This window comes from Oncorhynchus kisutch, linkage group LG5 (genome assembly GCF_002021735.2).
Source record: "Oncorhynchus kisutch isolate 150728-3 linkage group LG5, Okis_V2, whole genome shotgun sequence".
NCBI classification, from domain to species: domain Eukaryota; kingdom Metazoa; phylum Chordata; class Actinopteri; order Salmoniformes; family Salmonidae; genus Oncorhynchus; species Oncorhynchus kisutch.
In genome coordinates this window covers 27766128-27789394 of record NC_034178.2, presented here as the reverse complement: position 1 = coordinate 27789394, position 23267 = coordinate 27766128, and the positions used below count along the sequence as shown (strand labels likewise).

At 41.5% G+C, this 23267-nt stretch overlaps 1 protein-coding gene across 1 annotated transcript; it reads left to right on the top strand.

Moving 5' to 3' along the window:
* The first annotated feature begins 909 nt into the window (after nucleotides 1-909).
* Nucleotides 910-21061, top strand: pkp1b (plakophilin 1b). Its single transcript, XM_020482890.2, has 13 exons — nucleotides 910-1181; nucleotides 8691-8788; nucleotides 9991-10475; nucleotides 10581-10722; nucleotides 10831-11038; nucleotides 15253-15412; nucleotides 15852-15969; nucleotides 16244-16423; nucleotides 16609-16779; nucleotides 16970-17123; nucleotides 17557-17743; nucleotides 18990-19074; nucleotides 19885-21061. Exons 1-13 carry the CDS (start codon nucleotides 989-991, stop codon nucleotides 19957-19959), a joined length of 2256 nt encoding a protein of 751 aa, XP_020338479.1. The 5' UTR covers nucleotides 910-988; the 3' UTR covers nucleotides 19960-21061.
* Nucleotides 21062-23267: the final 2206 nt, after the last annotated feature.

Here is a 23267-nt window from a genome sequence, read left to right as displayed (position 1 = left end):
ATGGGTGTGGTGCTGCTTTGTTTTGTCTACACCAGAGCATTTGGCCAGTGAAGAGGAGTTGCCTGGCCTAACAGCATACAATCTGACAATTGAAATGGGTATTTTCCCAGGGTATTCTCACGGGCTTTGTTCTTCAAAATAGGTTATGTTTGATCAACTGTCATAAAGAGATAAGAATCATTAGACAAATAGGTTCACCATATTCAATATCACATTTGGGAGTGTTTTTTAATTTTTTTTACAAAAGACTCCGTGAAGGCTTATATACAATGTAATTAATTTCAATTTAGTTCCTCCAGAGTCTGACCTTTGCTCTCACACGTTCCTCATATAAAATCAGGTAAAGCTAGGTGTGATCGACAATCTATCTCACTTTGTTAGAAATGTGTCACCGGCTTGAGCGATATTGAATAAGGCGGTACAGAACGATCTATTCATGAACATCTTGAGGGTCAAAAGGGGTGAAGAGTAGTCACAGTTCAGAAAGGTGTGAAGAGCATAATTATTAATTCCACCAGTTGCCTGACTATTTGATTGCTGAACTCTCGACCTTGCTCTGGGTCTGGTCTTGGGTGGAGATCACATCATGGATGTTGGCTACCTTAAACAGTCTTATGATGAATGCAGTGCTCACCAGTGAATTCAGTTTATTTATCGAATGGTATTATTGAGCATATTGTTATTATTAACATATTGTTGCCTGGGAGGGGGTCCCTGGGCAAGAAAAGGTTGAAGACCCCTATTCTACAGAATCTTCAGTCAGCAGCCGCACAGGAAGACATAATTACTAGTATGAATGATAATAAATGAACCCTTACTTTCATTCACACCCACACGCACAACCGTGTTATTGCTTTGTAATGGGCGTGGTTCATTGTTTAGGGCAGGGCAAGGTGCATTGTATATTCGATTGCACGTACACACGCCACCTGTACAGACCTAGGAACGGACTGTCGCCTTTGTTAATTACAGCTGGAAACGGACCTTCATGATGACAATGGACCCGTTGAAATCGGCCATGTCCATCGGGAATGTGGATGAGACATCTCTTGCTTTGCCATCCGATAAAAAACTTCGGTCCAAACAGCAGCGAGTCTTGGATCAGGTGCAAACCATCAAGAGGGGCAAGTCGAAGTACAGTAAACATGGATCTGTGTCGTCGCCAACGACATCCCCAACGAGTAAGCAGAGGCCTAATTATTATTATAGAAACATAGATAGCCTAATAAGTTATTTGTATGCTATTTGATTTGACCTAAAGTCAAATCTGGTTCTGGTTTCATTATTATTATTTATTTTTACATACGATGTGCATTGTTGTGAATGATTTAGCGTATTCATTGTCAAATATGAAAACCGCACAAATACAATTTCAGCAACTCCACTTTTGTAGTCTGTTAAGTAAACAAAGTGCAACATTTGTCATTTTAATATCAAAATAACCATATATTTAGGCCAACTGATATATATTTAGAATCCTTTACTATTGAACCAATACAAACATCAACTTATTGATGGCTTTCTTTTCCTCATTGTGCTCCTGCTTAACTTCAAAAAGTTATGAAACCTGTACAGGGCGATTAAAGCGTCACATTTGTTAGAGTTGCTCTTTGAGATTTATTAATTGATATTAGAAGCACCCCTATTTTTTTTTATTTACACAAGCCAATGTATGGCCACAAATACTGAATCAGATTTTAGAAATGTGATATTACTGTTGACCTTTTGTCAACAGCCATATATAATACAAATATTGTGTATTTGTAAGTAGCACTGAAGCAGTCTTATATTTCATAGCCAACCTGCCTAAAGTGGAAGAAATTGTCAGGAAACACCTGAAATCAACCTGTACACCTCTCAAATGTTGTTGAACTACTACACACGAATCACCTCAACAAATGTCTTTAAAGGGTTAAAAACCTGTTACGTTATCAAGTAAAAAGAATTGCCAACACACCAAAGGAGTTACCATATATAGCAAATATTTTGAGAACATGGCTTGTTTCCTCTGAATATGACCTTAAACTAACATAGGCTTTTACATTACACTACGATTTATGTAATATCACCTTGATATGAAACTGTTACCCAGTGGATTTAAGCCATTTGTATGAGATACTCTTTGGGATGTGTTAATTGCTATTAGAATGGATGCCCAAAAATTGGGGCATGGAACCCTGATTCTTTTTAACATAATAATCCATTATAATCGCCAATACTGAATCAGATTTTGGAAAGGGGATATTACTGTTGAATTTTTGTTGCCATTTATAATAAAACATATTGTGGATTTGTGAGTAATGGACCAGCCTTCAACAATATGCCATTATATTTAATAAGCAATGTGACCTAAGTGTCAGAAATCTATCTATAAACCACTTTTGTTGAACTACTACATGAATCACCTTAACAAATGTCTTTAAAAGGTTAAAGACATCATGTTATCAAGCTTTTAAAAATCCCAACACACCCCGGGAGTTGCATTATTTAGCTAATTGATTGATAACAAGGATAATTTCAAAATTACTTTAAACTGGAGATGGTCGTTCTAACATAGGCTTTTACATAACCCTAGCCGTGTCAAGAAAAGCTAGCCACAGTTTTTGTTCACTTAAAATATTATTCTTGTTGGTTACCTAGCTAAAGGAAAACAACAGGCAACATATACTGACCAAAAATATAAATGCAACATGTAAAGTGTTGGTCCCATGTTTCATGAGCTAAAATAAAAGATTCCAGAAATGTTCCATATGCACAATCTTATTTTGTCTCAAATTGTGTGCACCAATTTGTTTACATCCCTGTTAGTGAGCATTTCTCCTTTGCCAAGATAATCTACCCACCTGACTGGTGGGATATCAAGAAGCTGATTAAACAGCATAATAATTACACAGGTGCAACTTGTGCTGGGGACAATAAAATGTGCCATTTTGTCGCACTACACAATGCCACAGATGTCTCACGTTTTGAGGGAGTGTGGAATTGGCATGCTGACTGCACAACTGTCCACCAGAACAATTGCCAGAGAATTCAATGTTTATTTCTCTACCATAAGCCGCCTCCAATGTCATTTTAGAGAATTTGGCAGTATGTCCAACTGACCTCACAACAGCAGACCATGTGTAACCACGCCAGCCCAAGACCTCCACATCCGGCTTCTTCACCTGTGGGAACATCTGAGACCAGCCACCCGGACAGCTGATGAAACTGTGGGTTTGGACAACCGAAGAATTTCTGCACAAACTGTCATAAACTGTCTCAGGGAAGCTCATCTGCGTGCTCGTCATCCTTGTGTGTTGGCGAGCGGTTTGTTGATGTCAACGTTGTGAACAGAGTGCCCTATGGTTCCGGTGGGGTTATGGTATGGGCAGGAATAAGCTACGGACTTTGAACACAAATGCATTTTATCTATGGCAATTTGAATCCGCAGATATACCGTGACGAGATCCTGAGGCCCATTGCGATGCCATCACCTCATGTTTCAGCATGATAATGCACAGCCCCATGTTGAAGGGATCTGTACACAATTCCTAGAAGCTGAAAATGTCCCAGTTCTTCCATGGCTTGCATACTCATAGACGTGTCACCCATTGAGCATGTTTGGGATGTTCTGGATTGATGTGTATGACAGCGTGTTCCAGGTCCCACCAATATCCAGCAAATTTGCACAGCCATTGCAGAGGACTGGGACAATATTCCACAGGCCACAATCAACAGCTTGATCAGCTGTATGTGAAGGAGATGTGCTGCACTACATGAGGCAAATTGTGGTCACACCAGATACTAACTGCTTTTCTGGTCAATGCCCATACCTTTTTTAAAGGTATCTGTGATCAACAGATGCATATCTGTATACCCAGTCATGTAAAATTAATATATTAGGGTCTATTGAATTCATTTCAACTGACTGATGTCCTTATATGAACTGTGACTCTTTGACATTGTTGCATGTTGCATTTTATATTTTTGTTCAGTGTATAATATTAAATCTAGCTATCTACCCAGCTAACAAAATGACGTCCTTAGGGAAATTGGTAGGGGACCAACAGGGAATGTTGTGAGGTGATGGTTATTATTACGCTGGGGTGGAAACTTCAGGGACAGCAGGCTCATACTTACTGTATAGGCAGCACACTTTACCAAAACAGGCACAATCAAGTTACTTTGCTTTCATTGTCAAAACTCCTGAAAGATGCTTGGCTGTTGGAGTCCACAATGCACTTATTTTGATACATAGAAAGAAGCAAGTATCAAACCTTCCAGTTCTGGAACATTGTTCTTGAATTTTAAAGACTTGTGATGATATTTCTCTGTGTGCACAGAACTAGAGATTTTGGTATTTCTGTTGAAATATTAGAGGCCTTGGCACCAAGGTTCTTTGCACTGGACAGAGCAAACTACGCAAGGTGGATTCCTATCCACATTCAAGACATGAAAGCTCTACCGGCTAACATCAGAGAAGCATTCTCAGACTTCTGGGTCCTGCCAAAAACACAAAACAAGTTCTCATTCATGCAACTTGACCAAGCCCATGAGAAAAATCATTAGCTGGTAAAAGGAACATGGGGGAGCCATTGGACTAACAGAGAACCCCACTGCCTTCTGGAGATGGATATTAGAGGGACCTGAGCAGCATTAAAAAGTGATTGCACACTTTTCAGCCAACTTTACATTGCCAGAAAGTTCCAAAATGGAAACATGGATGAGTTTTTCTCTCATGAGAATAACACATGTCCTCCAATCCTTTTTAAATACCAGATTGCTTAACCTTGCAACCCCAAAATCTGCTAGGCATGATCGCTGTAGATTCCTACCTACCTGTGCCCCTCTTCTTTTGATGCCAAAATCATTGACAGAGCTGTAATTGTCCATTCCTTACCTACTCACCAAGTTTACACATTAGGAGAATATGGCAGTAGTGTCTTCCTGCCTTGGCTAGAGCACCAGTTGAAAAACTGCAATATAATTTATATTGTTTGGGACATTCAACAAGAGAGAATGTGTCCAAATGAAAGTTGGGAGACAATCATGCTTCCATGTAAATTATCTGATTTTATTAGAAATCCTAACAAACAGGAGCTTTTCAAAATGATGACACAGACTGTGTGCCAATTAATTTGAAGGTGGAAAAGAGATCGACAATAGGTCACAAAGCAAGCAAGTATAGTATAGAAAATCATTGTACCATCGAAACTTAGACTTGCTTTCAATGAGAATGACAGATCTATAAGTCACATTTCTATATGAATTTGGTCAGGGCTCCCAAAAAGTTACACATTGCAGCTTTAATTCAAGTGAGCGTGCATTTACCACGTTTGTTTGGTTAGCAGTGTTTCGGTAGCACACACACACACATGATGGAGTTTGCAAAACAAATGCCCACCTGGATTGATGCAAATAATCATGATTCTGCCACGTAGGCTTCTTTGTTGTAGATAGAAAGCCTTTCCGTTTACCCGAAGACGGTTATCATTAGCATCGCTAATGGCTATACGCACCGCACACACACAGACATGTGCCGTTGCCTCTACAGAAAGTTGCAGGGAATATGAATCACTGATGCATTCTGTTCATGTTTTACGATAAACTTGGGCAAATTAATACATAATATAATAAATGAAATACATTTTGTTGGATACCAAAGATACCTTTGATAGATGAACCGAAAGGAACAAAATTCAGGTACCAAACCGTTTTTTCACGTTGTAGTGTCGGAAAAGTACAGACGTTTCGGTGTACCGTGCAACACTAGGGGCTGCGAAAGTGAAGCCCCTCTGTTGTCGGAAATGTCAATGCCAGGATGCTGGATTATCATGCACTGCATTATGCCATTGTGCTGGCACATCTGAACCAGCGCCCTAAATCTTTGATTTTCTAAACTAATTAGAATACATTTAATGTATACTCAACTTAATTTCATGAAAATGTTGTTACCATCTACATCAGAGCCCAATTTGAATTCTACCTCTTCAATATATTTGCAATGAGCACCCTATTGCACACCATGGAAGGCCATGTCCACACCCATAAAATGATGTCCACACCACTCAGGCCTGTTCTACATTTTCAAAAGGAAATTGAGAATTGACTACAGCTAATGTTTTCCATCACTAACTGTCTACGTAGCCTACATTGTAAATCTTGCTCAACTGTATTTATTATAATAAGTAGCCTACATTGGAAAATTTACTCACCAGAGCTCTCACAATAAAACAATTTCAAGAAAGCAAGTTCAAGACAAATATGTACAAACATAAGTAAAATAATTTCTTATTTGTTGTAAGTACTATAGCCGAACACTTTTTACATTACATTTGAGTCATTTAGTAGACTCTTATCCAGAGCACGGATTTGCTCAATTCCGAATTTAATTGAGAATGACTCATAAATTCCAATTCAGTTATTGAATGTGAATTTAATTTGAATTGAAGTAGTAAACAGCACACATAGTTGCAAATATAATATGAATGAAAGGAAATATAATTTAATTCAGTGAAATTCAAATGCCTCTGCTATTCTATATCAGGTGTACCCTATTTAAGTGATAATGCCAGAGAAGCCGGTGTTTGGAGGATATATTGGCATGGGGGTGTTGTTGAGGGCCGGCAAACCGTGCCGATATATCCTCCAAACACCAGCTTTGAGGGCATTATAACGGGTTACCAACATATTCTAATAATGTTTTCATATTTTTTTTAATGTTGATTAATTTTTTCATACTATTTCATCTTTCCACAAAATATAGTCCCGATACACATTTAGGGTTGCTACCCAAGCCAGCTGGTCGTTCGATCTATCGGTTCGGTTGCCAGAGACACGACCCAGTCTTTCAGTCTTTTTGTTCTGTATCTATGAAACACAAATACTTGTTATGTATTTTGAACGAATGTCATTCGTTCTAAATGTTCCATTACCATACTGGCTGGCAACGTTCTTATCCCTTGCTAGCTAGCCAGCCAACTACGGCTAACTTATAGTCACATTAAAAGTGCAGCCAGAATTACAGAAAAGTAGCTGCATTTGCATTTATTTAAGCTGTTTTCTAGTAACATTTATTTGGATACATCCATAACAAATGAGCTAATTAGGCACAATTTTGCCTGGCATAGAAAATGTGCTCTCTCGTCAGGACACTGTTGTTCAGAGGGGCTAGCCAACAACACAGCTAACACAATCACTTCAAACTGAAGCTGGAAAGACTGCAAACTAGATGCACTTCATTTCGTTTTACCTTTTTTCAATTGACATTTCTTTGTATATATCCATAAAAATTATGCCAGCTGATTCATGGTTTCAATTAGCTGAGAAACGTTGCCTGGTTGTTTTGTCCGGACTCCCGACACATTCCTTACAATGGGACAGCTGGAGATCGAATTTGAATATTGAAACGATGTTGAAAATGTTGGCGAGACAGACAGCAAGGTTTACACAAATCTCCGCTGTTGAAAACTAAATGTTAGTCTCAAAGAAATGTGAGATAATGTCTAGATGCTTTTTATAGTGGAGATCCACGTTTTTAAAGTGCCTGGCTGGGCTGACGAGACAGCGGATTGCACAGTCAGATGGAACATAAATAGGCATTTTAATGTCATAGATTTATCCGGTGGTAATTTGTGGAATAGACACCGGCTGGAATGCACTTTTAACCAATCAGCATTCAGGATTAGACCCACCCGTTATATAAACAAATATACATACTGTAATGTACGTAACATCAAACATGTCGTTATATGCATATAAAATATTGTTGAAACAACTGATTTTCAGAAACTCTTAAAATGAATAATCAAGGAAAACAAAACCTGAATGAGAATGTTCTATGTTATACAAAAAAAAATCTATATGGGGAAAATACTACCTCTCCCAGAATGCATTAGTTTAACCCTCAAGTTGACCCTGAGGCCTTCAAAAGAAGCCTAAGAAATGAAATGGTTGGTGGAAACATGATTGGGTATTCTAAGCACTTAAAATAGTTTCTGAACATTGTTTCCAGAGAAAAGTGAAATATTATTTGGTAGCTGCAAGTGTGACTTGTCAGATTCAATGAAACTCTCTCATGTTTTATGACTGAGTGGAATTGATTTGAATTGCACTGAATTAAATTATACTTCATGTCATTCAAGTTATACCTCTTGTGGGGTGCGGCCAATTTCAATTTGAATTTCAACTCATGAGTTGAATGGGAGTCAGTTCCAAAGTTCTGAATTAAGCCTAACCCCGATCCAGAGCAACTTACAATACATATTTCCCTTGAATGCATAAGTTCCCTGTTTATTATCTGAAAGCATAAGACACTGTGGATGGCATGACAATGACGTTAACAGTACAATACCAATCATTTGTTTTTGTCAAAACAGCAAATAGGTATAATGCTTGGTTGGCAGGCTCACATGAAACATGTTCAAAAATGCATTTTGTCCCACCTAAACAAAACACATTTGATGTTTGACAGTTTGAAAAACATGGCCAAACATAGTTACTGCATCTCTCATCACAGTGCATCTCGTAATGTGATTAAAGATTTCAAACATATTAGTCATTACAGCTTGGAGACTTGCTTCCTCAAGCCCTCAATTTAATCATATCAAGGCAATAAATAGTGTCTCTTTTCTCGCACTCAATATTTTACAGTGATAACTAATATTAACATATTTTAAGAGCCATTTACAATCTCTTGTTTTTCTCCGTAGGTCCTGTGTACATCAACATATTCGCTGACTCCTTTAAGTCACCTACCAGTCTTAATGGGGGTGCCTTCTTTAATGGTACAAATGGCCTCTCAAAAACGGTATGAAGCTTTTCATATTTCACATCACATTCCCTTTTGTTTTAAATACAAAGATAGAAAACACTGTCCCATATTTTGGATGACTGTGCTTGGTTTATCAGTTGTATTTAGCAGTATATCATTTAAGGACAAATTATGGTTCAGTGGTGATCAACAACAACAAAAATCCCCTAAAATCCCTTTTACAGCTTTAGGCACAGTGGATATTAATGAAAGCAGTGCCATGGTCATCATGGGGTAGTAAATCTGAGACTATTCTCGGAACCCAGAACCATATCTCACATGGCCAGCTACTCAATGTATGGGAACAGTCTGTCATGAGAGTCTGAGTCAGGTGTAACCAGGTGCTGACTAACCACAGGACTGGGTGTGAATGTGACATACTGCCCAGTCATTATTGCTCCAGAAATCTGGGGAGTGTTGTTCAGCTTTCTCTCCAGCACAAGTGAGAAAAGTGAGGCATCCTCCCATAATGGCACCTGACTCATTGTTGAAACTGACATCTTTCTCTCAATCATGTGCTTTCACTTATCCACCATGAGGCATGATGAGTACTCCAAACGGAAATCTGGTCCATGCCAAGTTTCCACCTCAACCGAGCTCTGGCATGATGAGTACTCCAAACGGAAATCTGGTCCATGCCAAGTTTCCACCTCAACCGAGCTCTGGAGGCCTTCATTCTTGTTCATGAACAAAGAGAGAAAGAAATCCATATTGACACTCAACATATTATATAGATTATCGTCACACATTACCCTTACTATTACTTAATATGGTTACTAATTACTATTGTCTGTTAACCATTGCTAACACATTATTTACAAATGATTTCTCACACAACTCAGTCTGTGAGAAAAACAAGCATTCACAAAATGTTCTGTTTGTATGTACTGTGTCTTGGCCTGTCCTTTCCAGTCATGATGATGCCTGTCACAACTGTTTATGTAACATAAATCTTATTCTGGAGAGGTGCCCACTACAAATCGTATATGAATAGTTCTGATTTCCCACTGCCCTCTGCCAATTAGACAAGTCTAGAATAGTTATCAATAAAAATAGATTGATTCAATGCAGTACACGGTATTTATCTTCATCAAAGTGGGTCTAGGCCTTTGTGTGTATTATGATTTTGGAAATGAAGTTGAAAGTTTTGCAATATTCCTGCTTTGTGCTCGCATTTACTCAATTCCTTCGTCCTGCAGCTCAGCTATGAGAAAAGCACCAAGCGAAGGGTCGTGGCCTCCAAGGAATCTACGGTCCAGAGGAACATGAGCAGCTCCAGCCAGTGGGAGAGACGATTCCCTCTCAGCCCCACCATAGGCAAGCACAACAGCAGCCGCAGTGTGCCTGACCTGGCCCCCTTCCCCACCACTACTAGTACCACCACCACCATGCAGCAGCAGCTACTGCAGTCCTCGGCCCCCGCCCGGCAGCTCCAGCCCAACAGGTCCAGCTTCTTCCTGACCGAGAGGAATAGCAGTCAGGTCATCTCCAATGGCAACAGCTCCTCTCAGGTCGCTGTCAAAGGCAACGAGATGCAGAAAAGGAACAGCCAGTTGATTGGCACGCGTCAGACGAAAAGTAGTGGCCAGATTACCAGCAGCCAAGGTCGTATTGAGAGGGCACCCTCAAACCTCTCTGTGGCTGAGTCCAAGATATCAGGGATCAAGATCAAGGGTGAAGAGGGGTGAGTGGAATGAGTGAGTGTGTAAATGCTGCTTTGGGCTTTGATGAGTTGCATTTGAAATGTTTGTGAACAGGTGTTGATACATGTATGTGCTTTTCCCAACAGGATTAATGGTAATGGTCAGATAGCTGATATAACCATGAAGGAGGCGGTGGAATACCTGTCCAGTGGAGATGAGAACTACCAGCTCTGTGGAGCCTCCTTCATCCAACACGCTACCTACTCAGAGGACAAGGCCAAGCAGGAGGTGAGGACACGCATCTGGGTCTCTTGGACCAGGATTAAACAACTCTGTCCTGTCCTGAAGGACACTGTCCCGAATTAGGATGTCTTAACAGTATTACATGTCTCTCAGGTGTTGCGGCTCAAAGGGATCCCCCCTTTGGTGAACCTGCTTAGGTGTCCCAGTCCCCAGGTCCAACAGACTGCCTCCGCCGCCCTGCGGAACTTGGCCTTTAAAGATGCGGGCAACAAGGAGGAGGTCCAGCGCTGTGGGGGCATCACTGAGGCACTGGCCCTGCTCCGAGACACAGACTCTACCGAGACACAGAAACAACTCACAGGTAGAGAACACTATTCTATTTCTGTACACAACACTTCTCCGTCTAGTGACATCACAGAATGCTGATGCTTTGCAGACATGTGCCCCAGTGTGAATGCAAGCGGGTATGAAAGCGAAACACGCTTGTGTTGCTTTCCTGATACCAAAACATGCATATTTACATTAAATATATTTGTGCCGTAGAGCACAGGAAATCACTCACTCTCACTAAACACGCTCCCCTTAAACAGTCACACCAGTGTTCTCTTGTGCTGCATTGTGCCAGGGGAACTTGATATAGGTGAGACATCTCACAATAGTCTGTGTGTAAGGGATCTCATCCTCCTCTTCTAAGGAGGAGAAGCGAGAAGGATCGGAGGACCAAAACGCAGCGTGTAAGTGTCCATAATGTTTATTTTAAAACATAAACTGAACACTACGAAATACAAAACAATAAACGTGAAATGAACGAAACAGTCCCGTGTGTCGACAAACACTGACATGGAAGACAAACACCCACAACTCAAAACTGAAACCCAGGCTACCTAAGTATGATTCTCAATCAGGGACAACAATTGACAGCTGCCTCTGATTGAGAACCATACTAGGCCGAACTCAAAAACCAACATAGAAAAACAAACATAGACTGCCCACCCAACTCACGCCCTGACCATACTAAAACAAAGATAAAATAACAGAACTGTGGTCAGAACGTGACACTGTGTTCTGGAGGCTAGACCAGCCTGCTCTCACTATTGTTCCGTCTTCCAGAGGCTGTGTTCAATCAACCGGCTCTTGTGTAATCAAATATTTACCCTGGTTCTTGACTAGCAACAGTACTACAGTATCTGTGATATATATGAATCAAATCAAATTGTATTAGTCACATGCGCCGAATACAACCTTACAGTGAAATGCTTACGTACGAGCCCCAAACCAATAATGCAGTTTCAAAAAATATGTATAAGAATAAGAAATAAAAGTAACAAGTAATTAAGAGCAACAGTAAAATAACAATAGCGAGACTATATACAGGGGGGGGCACCGGTTAGTTGATGAAGTATGGACATGTAGGTAGAGTAATTAAAGTGACTGCATAGATGATAACAACAGAGAGTAGCAGCGGTGTAAAAGAGGGGGAGGAGGTCAGAGACCTGGCCTTGTGGTGCCAGGACAACAATCTCGCCCTCAACGTGATCAAGACAAAGGAGATGATTGTGGACTACAGGAAAAAAGAGGACCCAGCATGCCCTCATTCTCATCGATAGGGCTGCAGTGGAGTAGGTTGAGAGCTTCAAGTTCCTTGGTGTCCACATCACCAACAAACTAACATGGTCCAAGCACACCAAGGCAGTCATGAAGAGGGCACAACAAAAACCTATTTCCCCATCAGGAGACTGAAAATATTTGGCATGGGTCCTCAGATCCTCAAAAGGTTCTACAGCTGCACCATCCTGACTGGTTGCATCACTGCCGGTTATGGCAACTGCTCAGCCTCTGACCGCAAGGCATAACAGAGGGTAATGCAAATGGCCCAGTACATCACTGGGGCCAAGCTTCCTGCCATCCAGGACTTCTATACCAGGCGGTGTCAGAGGAAGGCCAGGTCTCCTCCCTGTCTCGTCATTGTCGGTGATCAGGCCTACCACTGTTGTGTCATCGGCATGTAATGATAGTGTTGAACGCTGAGCTGTAGTCAATTGATAGCATTCTCACACAGGTGTTCCTTTTGTCCAGGTGGGAAAGGGCAGTGTGGAGTGCAATAGAGATTGAATCATCTGTGGATCTGTTGGGGTGGTATGCACATTGGAGTGGGTCTAGGGTTTCTGGGATAATGATGTTGATGTGAGCCATGACCAGCCTTTCAAAGCACTTCATGGCTACTGACGTGAGTGCTACAGGTCGGTAGTCATTTAGGCAGGTTACCTTAGTGTTCTTGGGCACAGGCACTATGGTGGTCTGCTTAAAACATGTTGGTATTACAGACTCGGACAGGGAGAGGTTGAAAATGTCAGTGAAGACACTTGCCAGTTGGTCAGCACATGCTCGCAGTACACGTCCTGGTAATCCGTCTGGCCCTGCGGCCTTGTGAATGTTGATATGTTTAAAGGTCTTTACTCACATCGGCTGCGGGGGAGCGTGATCACACAGTCTCCCAGAACAGATGGTGCTCCCATTCATTTTTCAGTGTTATTTGCCTCGAAGCGAACATATCAGTAGTTTAGCTCGTCTGGTAGGCTCGTTTCACTGGGCACCTCGCAGCTGTGCTTCCCTTTGTAGTCTGTAATGGTTTGCAAGCCCTGCCACATCCAACGAATGTCAGAGCCGGTGTAGTACAATTCGATCTCAGTTCTTTATTGACGCTTTGCCTTTTTGAGGGAATAGCGGGATTTCATATAAGCTTCCGTTTTAGAGTCCCACTCCTTGAAAGCAGCAGCTCTAGCCTTTAGCTCAATGCGGATGCTGCCAGTAATCCATGGCTTCTAGTTTGTGTATGTACGTACGGTCACGGTGGGGACGACATCATCAATGCACATATTGATGAAGCCAATGACTGATGTGGTGTAGTCCGCAATGTCATCGGAGGAATCCCGGGAACATATTCCAGTCTTTGCTAGCAAAACAGTACTGGAGCCGAGCATCTGCTTCATCTGACCACTTTTTTTATTGATCTAGTCACGGGTGCTTCCCTCTTTAATTTTTGCCTGTAATGAGGATAGAATTATGGACAGATTTGCCAAATGGAGGGTGAGCGAGAGCATTGTATGCGTCTCTGTGTGTGGAGTAGAGGTGGTCCAGAATTTATTTTCCTCTGGTTGCACATGTGACATGCTGATAGAAATTTGGTAAAATGAATTTCAGTTTCCCTGCATTAAAGTCCCCTGCTATTAGGAGCGCCGCCTCTGGGTGACCGTTTTCTTGTTTGCTTGTGGCGGAATACAGCTCATTCAATGCTGTTTTAGTTCCAGCCTCTGACTGTGGTGGTATGTAAACAGCTATGAAAAATACAGATGAAAACTCTCTAGGTAGATAGTGTGGTCTACAGCTTATCATGAGATACTCTACCTCAGGCGAGCAATACCTTGATACCTCCTTAGATATCGTGCACCAGCTGTTATTTACAAAAATACATAGTCGGCCACCCCTTGTCTTACCAGACGTTCTATCCTGCCGATACAGTGTATAACCAGCCAGCTGTATGTTGATAGTGTCGTCGTTTAGCCACAACTCTGTGAAGCATAGGCTATTACAGTTTTTAATATCCCATTGCTAGTTTAATCTTTCGCGTAGGTCATTGATTTTATTCTCCAAAGATTGCACATTTTCTGGCAGAATGGAAGGAAGTGGGGGTTTATTCGATCGCCTACGAATTCTCAGAAGGCAGCCCACCCTTCGGCCCCTTTTTCTCCGCCTTCACGCAAATCACAGGGATCTGGGCCTGTTCCCGAGAAAGCAGTATATCCTTCGCATCGGGCTCGTCAAACACGTAAAAGGAAAAAAAGGATTCTGCTAATCCGAGGTGAGTAATCTCAGTCCTGATGTCTAGAAGTTATTTTCGGTTATAAGAGACGGTAGCGGCAACATTAGTGACAATGACAGAGCTGTACTGTAGTTAAGTGAAAATGAAACACCTCGTATTTCATGTCAACCCTGGTCGTGGAGACTCGAAGTGTCACATTCATTGGTTGAATTAGACCAAGGTGCAGCGTGGTAGGCGAACATCTTACTTTATTTAAAATGAACACCGAAAAACAATAAAATACAGGCAGGCTACACAGCACCTATTCAAGATCCCACAAACTAAGGTGGGAAAAAGGCTGCCTAAGTATTATTCCCAATCAAAGACAACGATAGACAGCTGCCTCTGATTGGGAACCATACCAGGCCAAACAAAGAAATAGGAAAACTAGATTGCCCACCCTAGTCACACCCTGACCTAACCAAAATAGAGAATTAAAAGGATCTCTAAGGTCAGGGCGTGACACGAAAGGTGCACAGGCTTTTGTCCAATTTCCTAGTTATACTTTGGGAAGTACACGCCGTGCCCGTGTCATAACAGTTTGATCAATGTGCACTGTGTTGGCTATCTAGTATTGCTTGTGTTCAATTTATTGTTTGTGTTGAGCTTGCTAAGATCTATGGTAATAATGCCACATGAGTAGCAGGTACCAGCTATTTGAACAACTGCTGCTTCTACTACCACTGAACTACTGCAACTTTGTCCTTTCTCTTCAGGTCTCCTTTGGAACCTGTCATCTGCAGACAGTCTGAAGCCAGAGCTGGTGCGTAGTGCTCTGCCTGTCCTGACTGAGACTGTGGTAGTACCATACACTGGAGATGAGACAAACAACAACCAAGATCCAGAGGTCTTCTACCATGCTACGGCATGTCTACGGTGAGACGCATCAATCAATGCTGTAGACCAGGAGTGCACATTGCACAGATGGATACTGGCAGTTATCCAGGAAGTTAGAGAGACAGACTTATGAACTGGCAATGGGAGGGGCTAATGATGATAGATCCCAGGTACCATCTACGCTTGTTTTGGCATTGAGCGAAGCGCTTAATTAGATTTGTTCCAGTAGCACTGCACTGGCTGAACCTGTAGCTTACTCTCGATACTACTCCTAGCCTCTTCAATTGTGTCTGTGCCAATCTCAGGATTGGGTGAATAGCATAATACAAATTCTTACTGTCACTAATGGATGAATGTACTGTTTTGTTCTAGTCTGTATTGTTATCCACTGTCAGACTACACAATGCTGGCCTGACTTGCCTTTACCTGATGTATGACAAGACCAGTTTAACTTCATTTTCCCCGACTGTCCCAACAGAAACCTGAGCTGTGCGACTCAAGGCAACAGGCAGGCCATGCGTAACTGTCGAGGCCTCGTCGACTCTCTGGTCAGTTATGTCCAGCGTTGTGTGGCTGCAGAGAGGCCAGATGACAAGGTGAGCATGCAACATTGAATTACTTAAAATAAAGTTTAAACAGGTAATGTTGAATTCATGGAATATAATTATTCAGCAATAATAGAAAGTCTAGCTCTAACTACATGTGAAAGTTTCATGGAATACATTTTCTCCAATGGTTACATGTTTGTTGCTACCTACTTTCTAACTTGGAGTTGGATGGATCATACTATGAACATGCGTGTGCTCAAATGGAGATACAGTACATGCTAAGCTAACCAACTCTTTAATACTTTGCCTCTGTCTGTGTCAGTCTGTGGAAAATTGTGTGTGTATCTTGCACAACCTGAGCTTCCAGCTGGAGAGTGAAGCCCCGGCCCTCTTCAGCAGGATCAATGCCCTGGCCAGGACCCCCAGCAGGGCCAACACCCCCAGTGAGACCGGCCCCATTGGGTGCTTCAGCCCACAGAGCAGCAAGGTCCAGGACCAGGAGGTGAGACATGCATATGGGTCAAATCAAATCCAGGGAGAGCAGAGAGAGACGGATACACAATAACAACATATAGTATTGAATGATCTATACATATTATCATTACACACGGCAATTACATGTACATCAACTTCCATCGTATATTTTCCATCACCTAAAAAAATCTTCTTCTTTTTTTACTCTTGTAGAGTCACTTTGACTACCCTGTGATGGAGGAGCAGAACCCTAAAGGAGCAGGCTGGCTCTTCCACTCCAAGACCATGCAGAGTTACTTGTCTCTGCTGGGGTCCAGCCAGAGAGAAGAGACCCTGGAGGCCTGCTCTGGAGCCCTGCAGAACCTCACTGCTTACCATGGCATTGTATGAACAACACTCATCATTTGGATTATTTCATTATATATTCACACAAAAAGTCATTTAAATGCAACAAATGTATAGAGAAAAACATGCACCACATGTGTGTAGAAAAAACAACATTCACGTCATGGTCCCACTTAACTTAATATGCTTCATAGACCCTTTTATAATGTCTTCATCTCTGTGTCCACAGGTATCTAGTGTGATAAGCCAGAGCATCGTGCAGAAGCTGAACGGCCTGCCTCACATCTCTCCCTTGCTGCAATCCTCCAACCCCAGCCTCCAGAAAACTGCTGTGTCTCTGGTAGGGAACCTGGCCAAGAACCAACGCCTTCAGAGCACCATGGGTGAGCATGGACACCAACCATAGCCCTGTTCTTTGTAGAACAGATGGAACCTAGAATGTTTGGTCGGAGGCAACCTTGTTTCAATGATTGTGTAGTTTGCATTGAGAGCAAACATCTCGCAGGGCCAGTTTAGCTAAGCAAATTTTCTCCTGGTATTTTAAGGCTGCCCTCCCCCACCTCTCTGATTCTAAGCGGTTGGGTACTTGGGTTAAATGCGGAAGACACATTTCGGTTGGATACATTCAGTTGTGCAACTGACTAGGTATACCCTTTCCCTTCACTTTCCCCTTCCCTTCAGAGAGGATTAAACATTTTATTTACACCTGACCTTTGGTTGTTTTAGCTTTTAACATTTTGTGGTTGAATTAGCAACACTTCATAGAGTGCGTTTGCTGGAAGTGAATGACCTAATGGGATGTGTTTTTGTCTGAAGCCCGACAGACCCTACCAGAGCTAGTTGGCATCCTCAGCTCATGGACCAAGGAAGAGACGGAGTGTGATGACACCCTGGCCATGGCGTGCCAAACCAGCCACAGCCTGCTGATGAAGGAGCCCGAGCTGGGGAAACCCCTGCTGACCAACAAACTGGTCAACTCAGTTAACGACCTGAGCAAGAACAGGTAAGGCCTGGTCAATATTCTGTATTGCAAAAAATGTTCATGTTAGCCGTAGTTAGTCCTGCGGCTAAGGAGTTGGACCCGTGGCGGAAAAATGGCCCGTTCGATCTGGCAAATGGATGGAGGGCTGCTGGATTCACATCCTCAAGGATACAGAGACTACGAGGACCATGGCAGCATCTCTGATCCAGTGCCACTATGGCTATGCTTGTATCTCATGGTTCAGTGGCATGACAACAAATCTGAAAGACAAACTTCAAACAACCCAAAATAAACTGATGAGAATTATACTCAAGCTCTAGCCCTAGGACGCACATTGGTCATAATATTCAGGGAACTGCACTGGCTTCCAGTTGATCTCTGGGTGGTGAAAATCAAACTGAATGTTTTTTAAGGTTATACATGGCCTTGCCCCCAGTTACCTGTCTGGTTATTTTAATTACATTTGAGACTCATAGCCAGTTTTTTTAGTGTTTTTTTTGTGTGCCAGTTTTGCCATTATCAGGCCGGTGCGCTATAGAAGCATAGCTGAAAAAAGCTTCCTTAACACTGGTCAGGTGCACAGGAATGGAATGGTGTACCAATCCATATAAAATCCATCCCTACGCTAGGGAGTTTTAAGGTAAACCTTAAGACATGTTTTATGGGGATTTTTTTTTTAAACTGCACATACTTGGTCATCTATTTGATTGCTTTTCCTGTTTCCTCCCTGCTGATGAGATGTATTTGAAATGTATTTTGTTTTCGTGTTATAATCTTGTGTATATTTTTTTTCTTCATGTATTTTCAACAGGACAATAATGGAAATATGTGTTTGAACAATGATTTGAATGGCATTGTACTGTATCCACATGTGTGGTTTTATTGTGTTTAAAATTGTCCAAAAAAAATCTATAATAATCCCCTCCCATTCCCCTACCTTTGGGCCCTTGGGCAAGGCCCTTAACCCTACAACATGCTCTCCATCCAGGTGCACTGCACTCACTGCAGCTTGACCCTGTGCTCGTCTCAACTGTGTATGTGCTGCCTGGGGCAGAATACATTTCCGTGGTTCACTGTAACTATTGGACAATACATTAGAGCAGTTTGCAATGTACAATACTATATAAAGAACAATTGGGGAAAAAATCAAACAGTTGTGGGCAGCCACATTGGAGTCATTCTAAAGAACCCAGATAACAGAGCTTTGAGTTTGAGTATAATAGAAAGAATGCCCCAGTCTTACATGGATTGTTTTTTCTCTTGATAGGGATTTCCCAAAGGCCAGCAAAGCTGCAGGTGTGCTCCTCTACAGCCTCTGGTCAGAGAAAGACGTACAGAGTTTCCTAAAAAAGGTACGGATTTTGGGGAGGATATTTCAAACAAATTCTGTTTTTGCAAGATGCAATGTGATATCCCTGTTGCAGATATAGACCTCTTTTGTCAGATATGTGTTTTATCTACCAGTTTACTCCTCAATACCAAATGAAATCGAAGACAACATGTGATTGGGTGGGTTTTACAATGGGGGCAATAGAAAGGACAATCTGAATAGGCAGGCTCAGTCAGGTCAAATACGGTAATCTGTGTGATGACTCATCACCCCTTCCCTGAAGGTAGTTGCTATTATTTCTGCTGGATCCTTTTTTATGTTGTGGAAACACAGAATAGAGATCCACAGTATCTGTCTGTACTCGACTGGGTGGGGTGTGTCGAGGGTGTGTCGAGGTTATTTCCTCAGTTCTGTGAACCTAATCCACGCCCCAGTCAGGTAATTATCCAAAACAGTGGAGGATGGATGGAGAGATTATGTTCTGTTTGGTGGTATTCTGCACACCTGAAAAAGATTAGATGCATGGGAACCATAGGGGTGCTGAAATGTTACAGCCAAGGAATCTAGAGAAACAGGTTCGACAGTGCTAGGCTCTGCAGACCTAGGACAACTTATCCCTTGTCTTTTCATCCTTAATTTATAATGACTATAGTTGGGTCTTGATCTCTTCCATCAGTTGCTTGACATTTCAGCTTCACTTGGGCAACACTTGGTGAGAAACCTGCTGTGAGCTAGTAACTGTAACTATGCCATAACTTATTATTTTGTCAAGGGGGAAATAGTCAGTATCAAGGGGGAAATCTAATGTATATTTTAATAATTTGTCCTACAGCAAGGGATGAATAAGGGTTCCTTTGTGAACGACATCACCAGTGCGGCTCACCGGTCTGTGCAGGTCATTGAGTAACAAGACAACTGGCATGGATCTCTTGGCACAACTTCCGGATGTACTAATGGACTTGTGGGCCTATAAACCTACTACAGTACATATCAGATCTGGTCCAGTTAATCTGATTACAACATTTTTACGTTAGATTTTTAAAACAATTTATAGCTAATGAGAATGCCTATCCATTATGTTTAGTTGTGTCATTCATCTTACGTCAGTACCAAGGTTTGAACTTGCACTTATATTTCTGTTATTTTCTAGGCTATTTTGTGTTCATCATTTGTTTCTGTTTTCCACTGTAAACATGATGATTTTGTATTGATAATGTTGGTTAATGGGATTGCTTGAATAGGGCCCCTTTGCTTGCATAGCAATTATGGTTGATTGCATATTTAATTAGCCAGGATAGTCCACTCAGTAACAATTGCCACTGTTTGTCAGGTAGTCCTGAGGGTATACTACAAAGCAGGATCAATGAGTTAGCCAGCTAACTTGCCTGAACACATATATACTCATATATATATGAGAGAGGGAGACAGGTTTGAAATGGGCATGGTCAAATTGATTAATCGAATGAAACATATCTAAGTTTAGCTTTTTAATGAACCAGATAATCAATAGTTATTTCTGGTTGCTTATCAAGGTTAGCTGGCTAACTAATTGATCCACCATGCCACTCTGGGTTCCACAGAATCAAAAAATATATATATAGAAAAACATACACATCACAAAATGGACATATTGTGATGTCACCGATGTTTAACCTTGTGTAGCTACTGTGCTCCTCCATATGGTGCATTCATACTTTAAGCATGTTTGCTACATTGATGTTTTTGTCCATCACTGCATGGTTTCGATTATTTTTTGTCACTTGACATTTTAGTCACTAGCTAGGTTACCATCCAATTGGCGTCAGATGTTCATGCAAATATTCAAAAATGTGCATAAAAACAATATGCACATTTTCCAACCAGAAATGTGTTTCCCTCAAATTGACTTGTCGCAGATAAAAGGCTGTGCGTGATGACGTAGTGCACATAAAAATATTGTTTTGCTTTAAATTCCCATGTACCTAATAAAAATACAAGTTAAATGGTTTTCCATTGCATTTTGAAATCTACATATGGTTTTCTCACAATTTTTCTTTTGTTATAAGGGGAGTTTGTCCACTCTGGTATTGGAACGTGCTCTCTAGCCACGTATAGGCTACACGATGAGATTATTATAGGCAAAAGAGCAAAAATATTTTTATTTGCCAAACTGCAGCCAAGCATCGATGATCACGTCACCAGAGTAAGACCCTCGATAATTATTGGAAAGGAGCATCAAGCTTATCACCTTGCACTTTCACCACCCTGTGAAGTTCAATGCATTTAATCTGCAGCCTAATAAACTGCGTGCTTTCTCGACGAGTCGTAATGGAAGGACCACACGCCACGTCATCGCGTGACTCCCAAGTTTACTTCGATATGATGATTATTATATCAGCTTTTCCGCCGACATTTCTCGCATAATTAATTTTACAGACACAACTTTTGGAACGTTTACAGAAAAATGTTCTGTTTCCATCAGGCATGTCATGACATTTTTTATCCAACATGTACTTTACTCCCATAAAAAGGTTGGAAGGAAACCTGGTTACTGCTGTGTATTTAAATTCAAATTTAGATGAGGTATTGTAAGGGGGCGGCAGGGTAGCCTAGTGGTTAGAGCGTTGGACAAGTAACCGGAAGGTTGCAAGTTCAAATCCCCGAGCTGACAAGGTACAAATCTGTCATTCTGCCCCTGAAAAGGCAGTTAACCCACTGTTTCTAGGCCGTCATTGAAAATAAGAATTTGTTCTTAACTGACTTGCCTAGTTAAATAAAGGTAAAAATTAAATGTGTAATGTATCACCAAAGATATTTGCTGTTCTGCACTCATTGGATAATGGATAAAGTACATTTTCAAAACATGTGTTCATGAGAACTCTTTATGCTTGTTAGCTTAGTGTTTTTTTCTTCTTCCCAAGTTCACTTAGATGATACATACCAGTACTCGTGTGAGTACATGCTGTACTTAACAGAACCATAACAACCATTGGCAGAGGTAGTAGATCAGCAATTGGGGAATGCAACTATGTGAAGCCTGAAGACAAATGTGTTAGAAACATGAGAATAGAAATTCCAGAGATGGAAAGTACATTAGGGGGCAACGGAGCTGACACCAGGTGAAAATTATTTTATGACTGATTATTTTATGAGGTAGTGTCGTGAGCAATGCACACATGTTGTGATGAGAAACCTTGGCAGGGATCTGAAGACTTGTCTTACCTTTCCAAGCTAATGCTTAGGCTTAAACTCAGTGTGTTAACATTGGCCCGGGATTCAATACAAGGTGTGGCGTGAAAGCTCTGTTTGCAATGTGCCTTTTAAATGCAATGTTCCTGACATTCACAGAGATTGTGTTCACGGTAAACGCTGCAGATGCCGGCTCAAAATGGAAAAATAGCAATAAATGTCAAGCACTCTGAAACACGCGTTGGATTGAATCCCGGCCATAGTCTCAAAGGCACAGACGACTCGCGATACCCACTCGGTCAAACAAGGACGGTTCTGCTCCACTTGAATAACAGCTGGTGATGCAGCAGGAGCAGACACATACTGTCCTTGGTCTACGCTCATGCCCTCACTTTGTTTTGTTTCACTCAAGCAGCCTGTCTTGTCTGGTCTGCTGTGGTTGGTCTGGGCATAGGGTGCAATTTGTTTTGTAGGCAGATTACCAGGTTGTCTTTCACCAACTATTCACGCTACTTAACTGATTTACGGTTTCGGAATTAGCAGGCGGTATTCAGGTCCTGCTTTAAATTATGTTCTGCTTATAAAGGCTTCATAAAGCCTTCATAATACCTCCATTAGCACTACATTAACATGTTACATGTTTTATGAAGGGTGTATACATGTCAAATGTAGAATGTCACTATGTTAATTATAATGTAAACGTGCTTTATAAAGGATGGCATGTTGTGCTGAAGGAGGGCACACACTCTAAAGTGAAGTCATGTCAGTCGCATTACACCTACAGTAATCTCATTCACAGAAACCTCCGCCCAAATGCGTGGAAGATATGGTGGACCAATGCATTGAAGTTGGCCTTTAGTTAGGGTTACGTTTAAAATGTAATTTTAAGAAGATCAATTGTGTAAATGGGCTTTAGCCATAACTGTGACTTTGTGGCTGTGTTGACGAGTGACGATTGAGGGAGAATGTTTTTGCTAGCAAAGGATGACAAATACTTTACTCAGTAAGGTCACCTCCATAGAATTCTATGGTCACTCCCACTAAGGT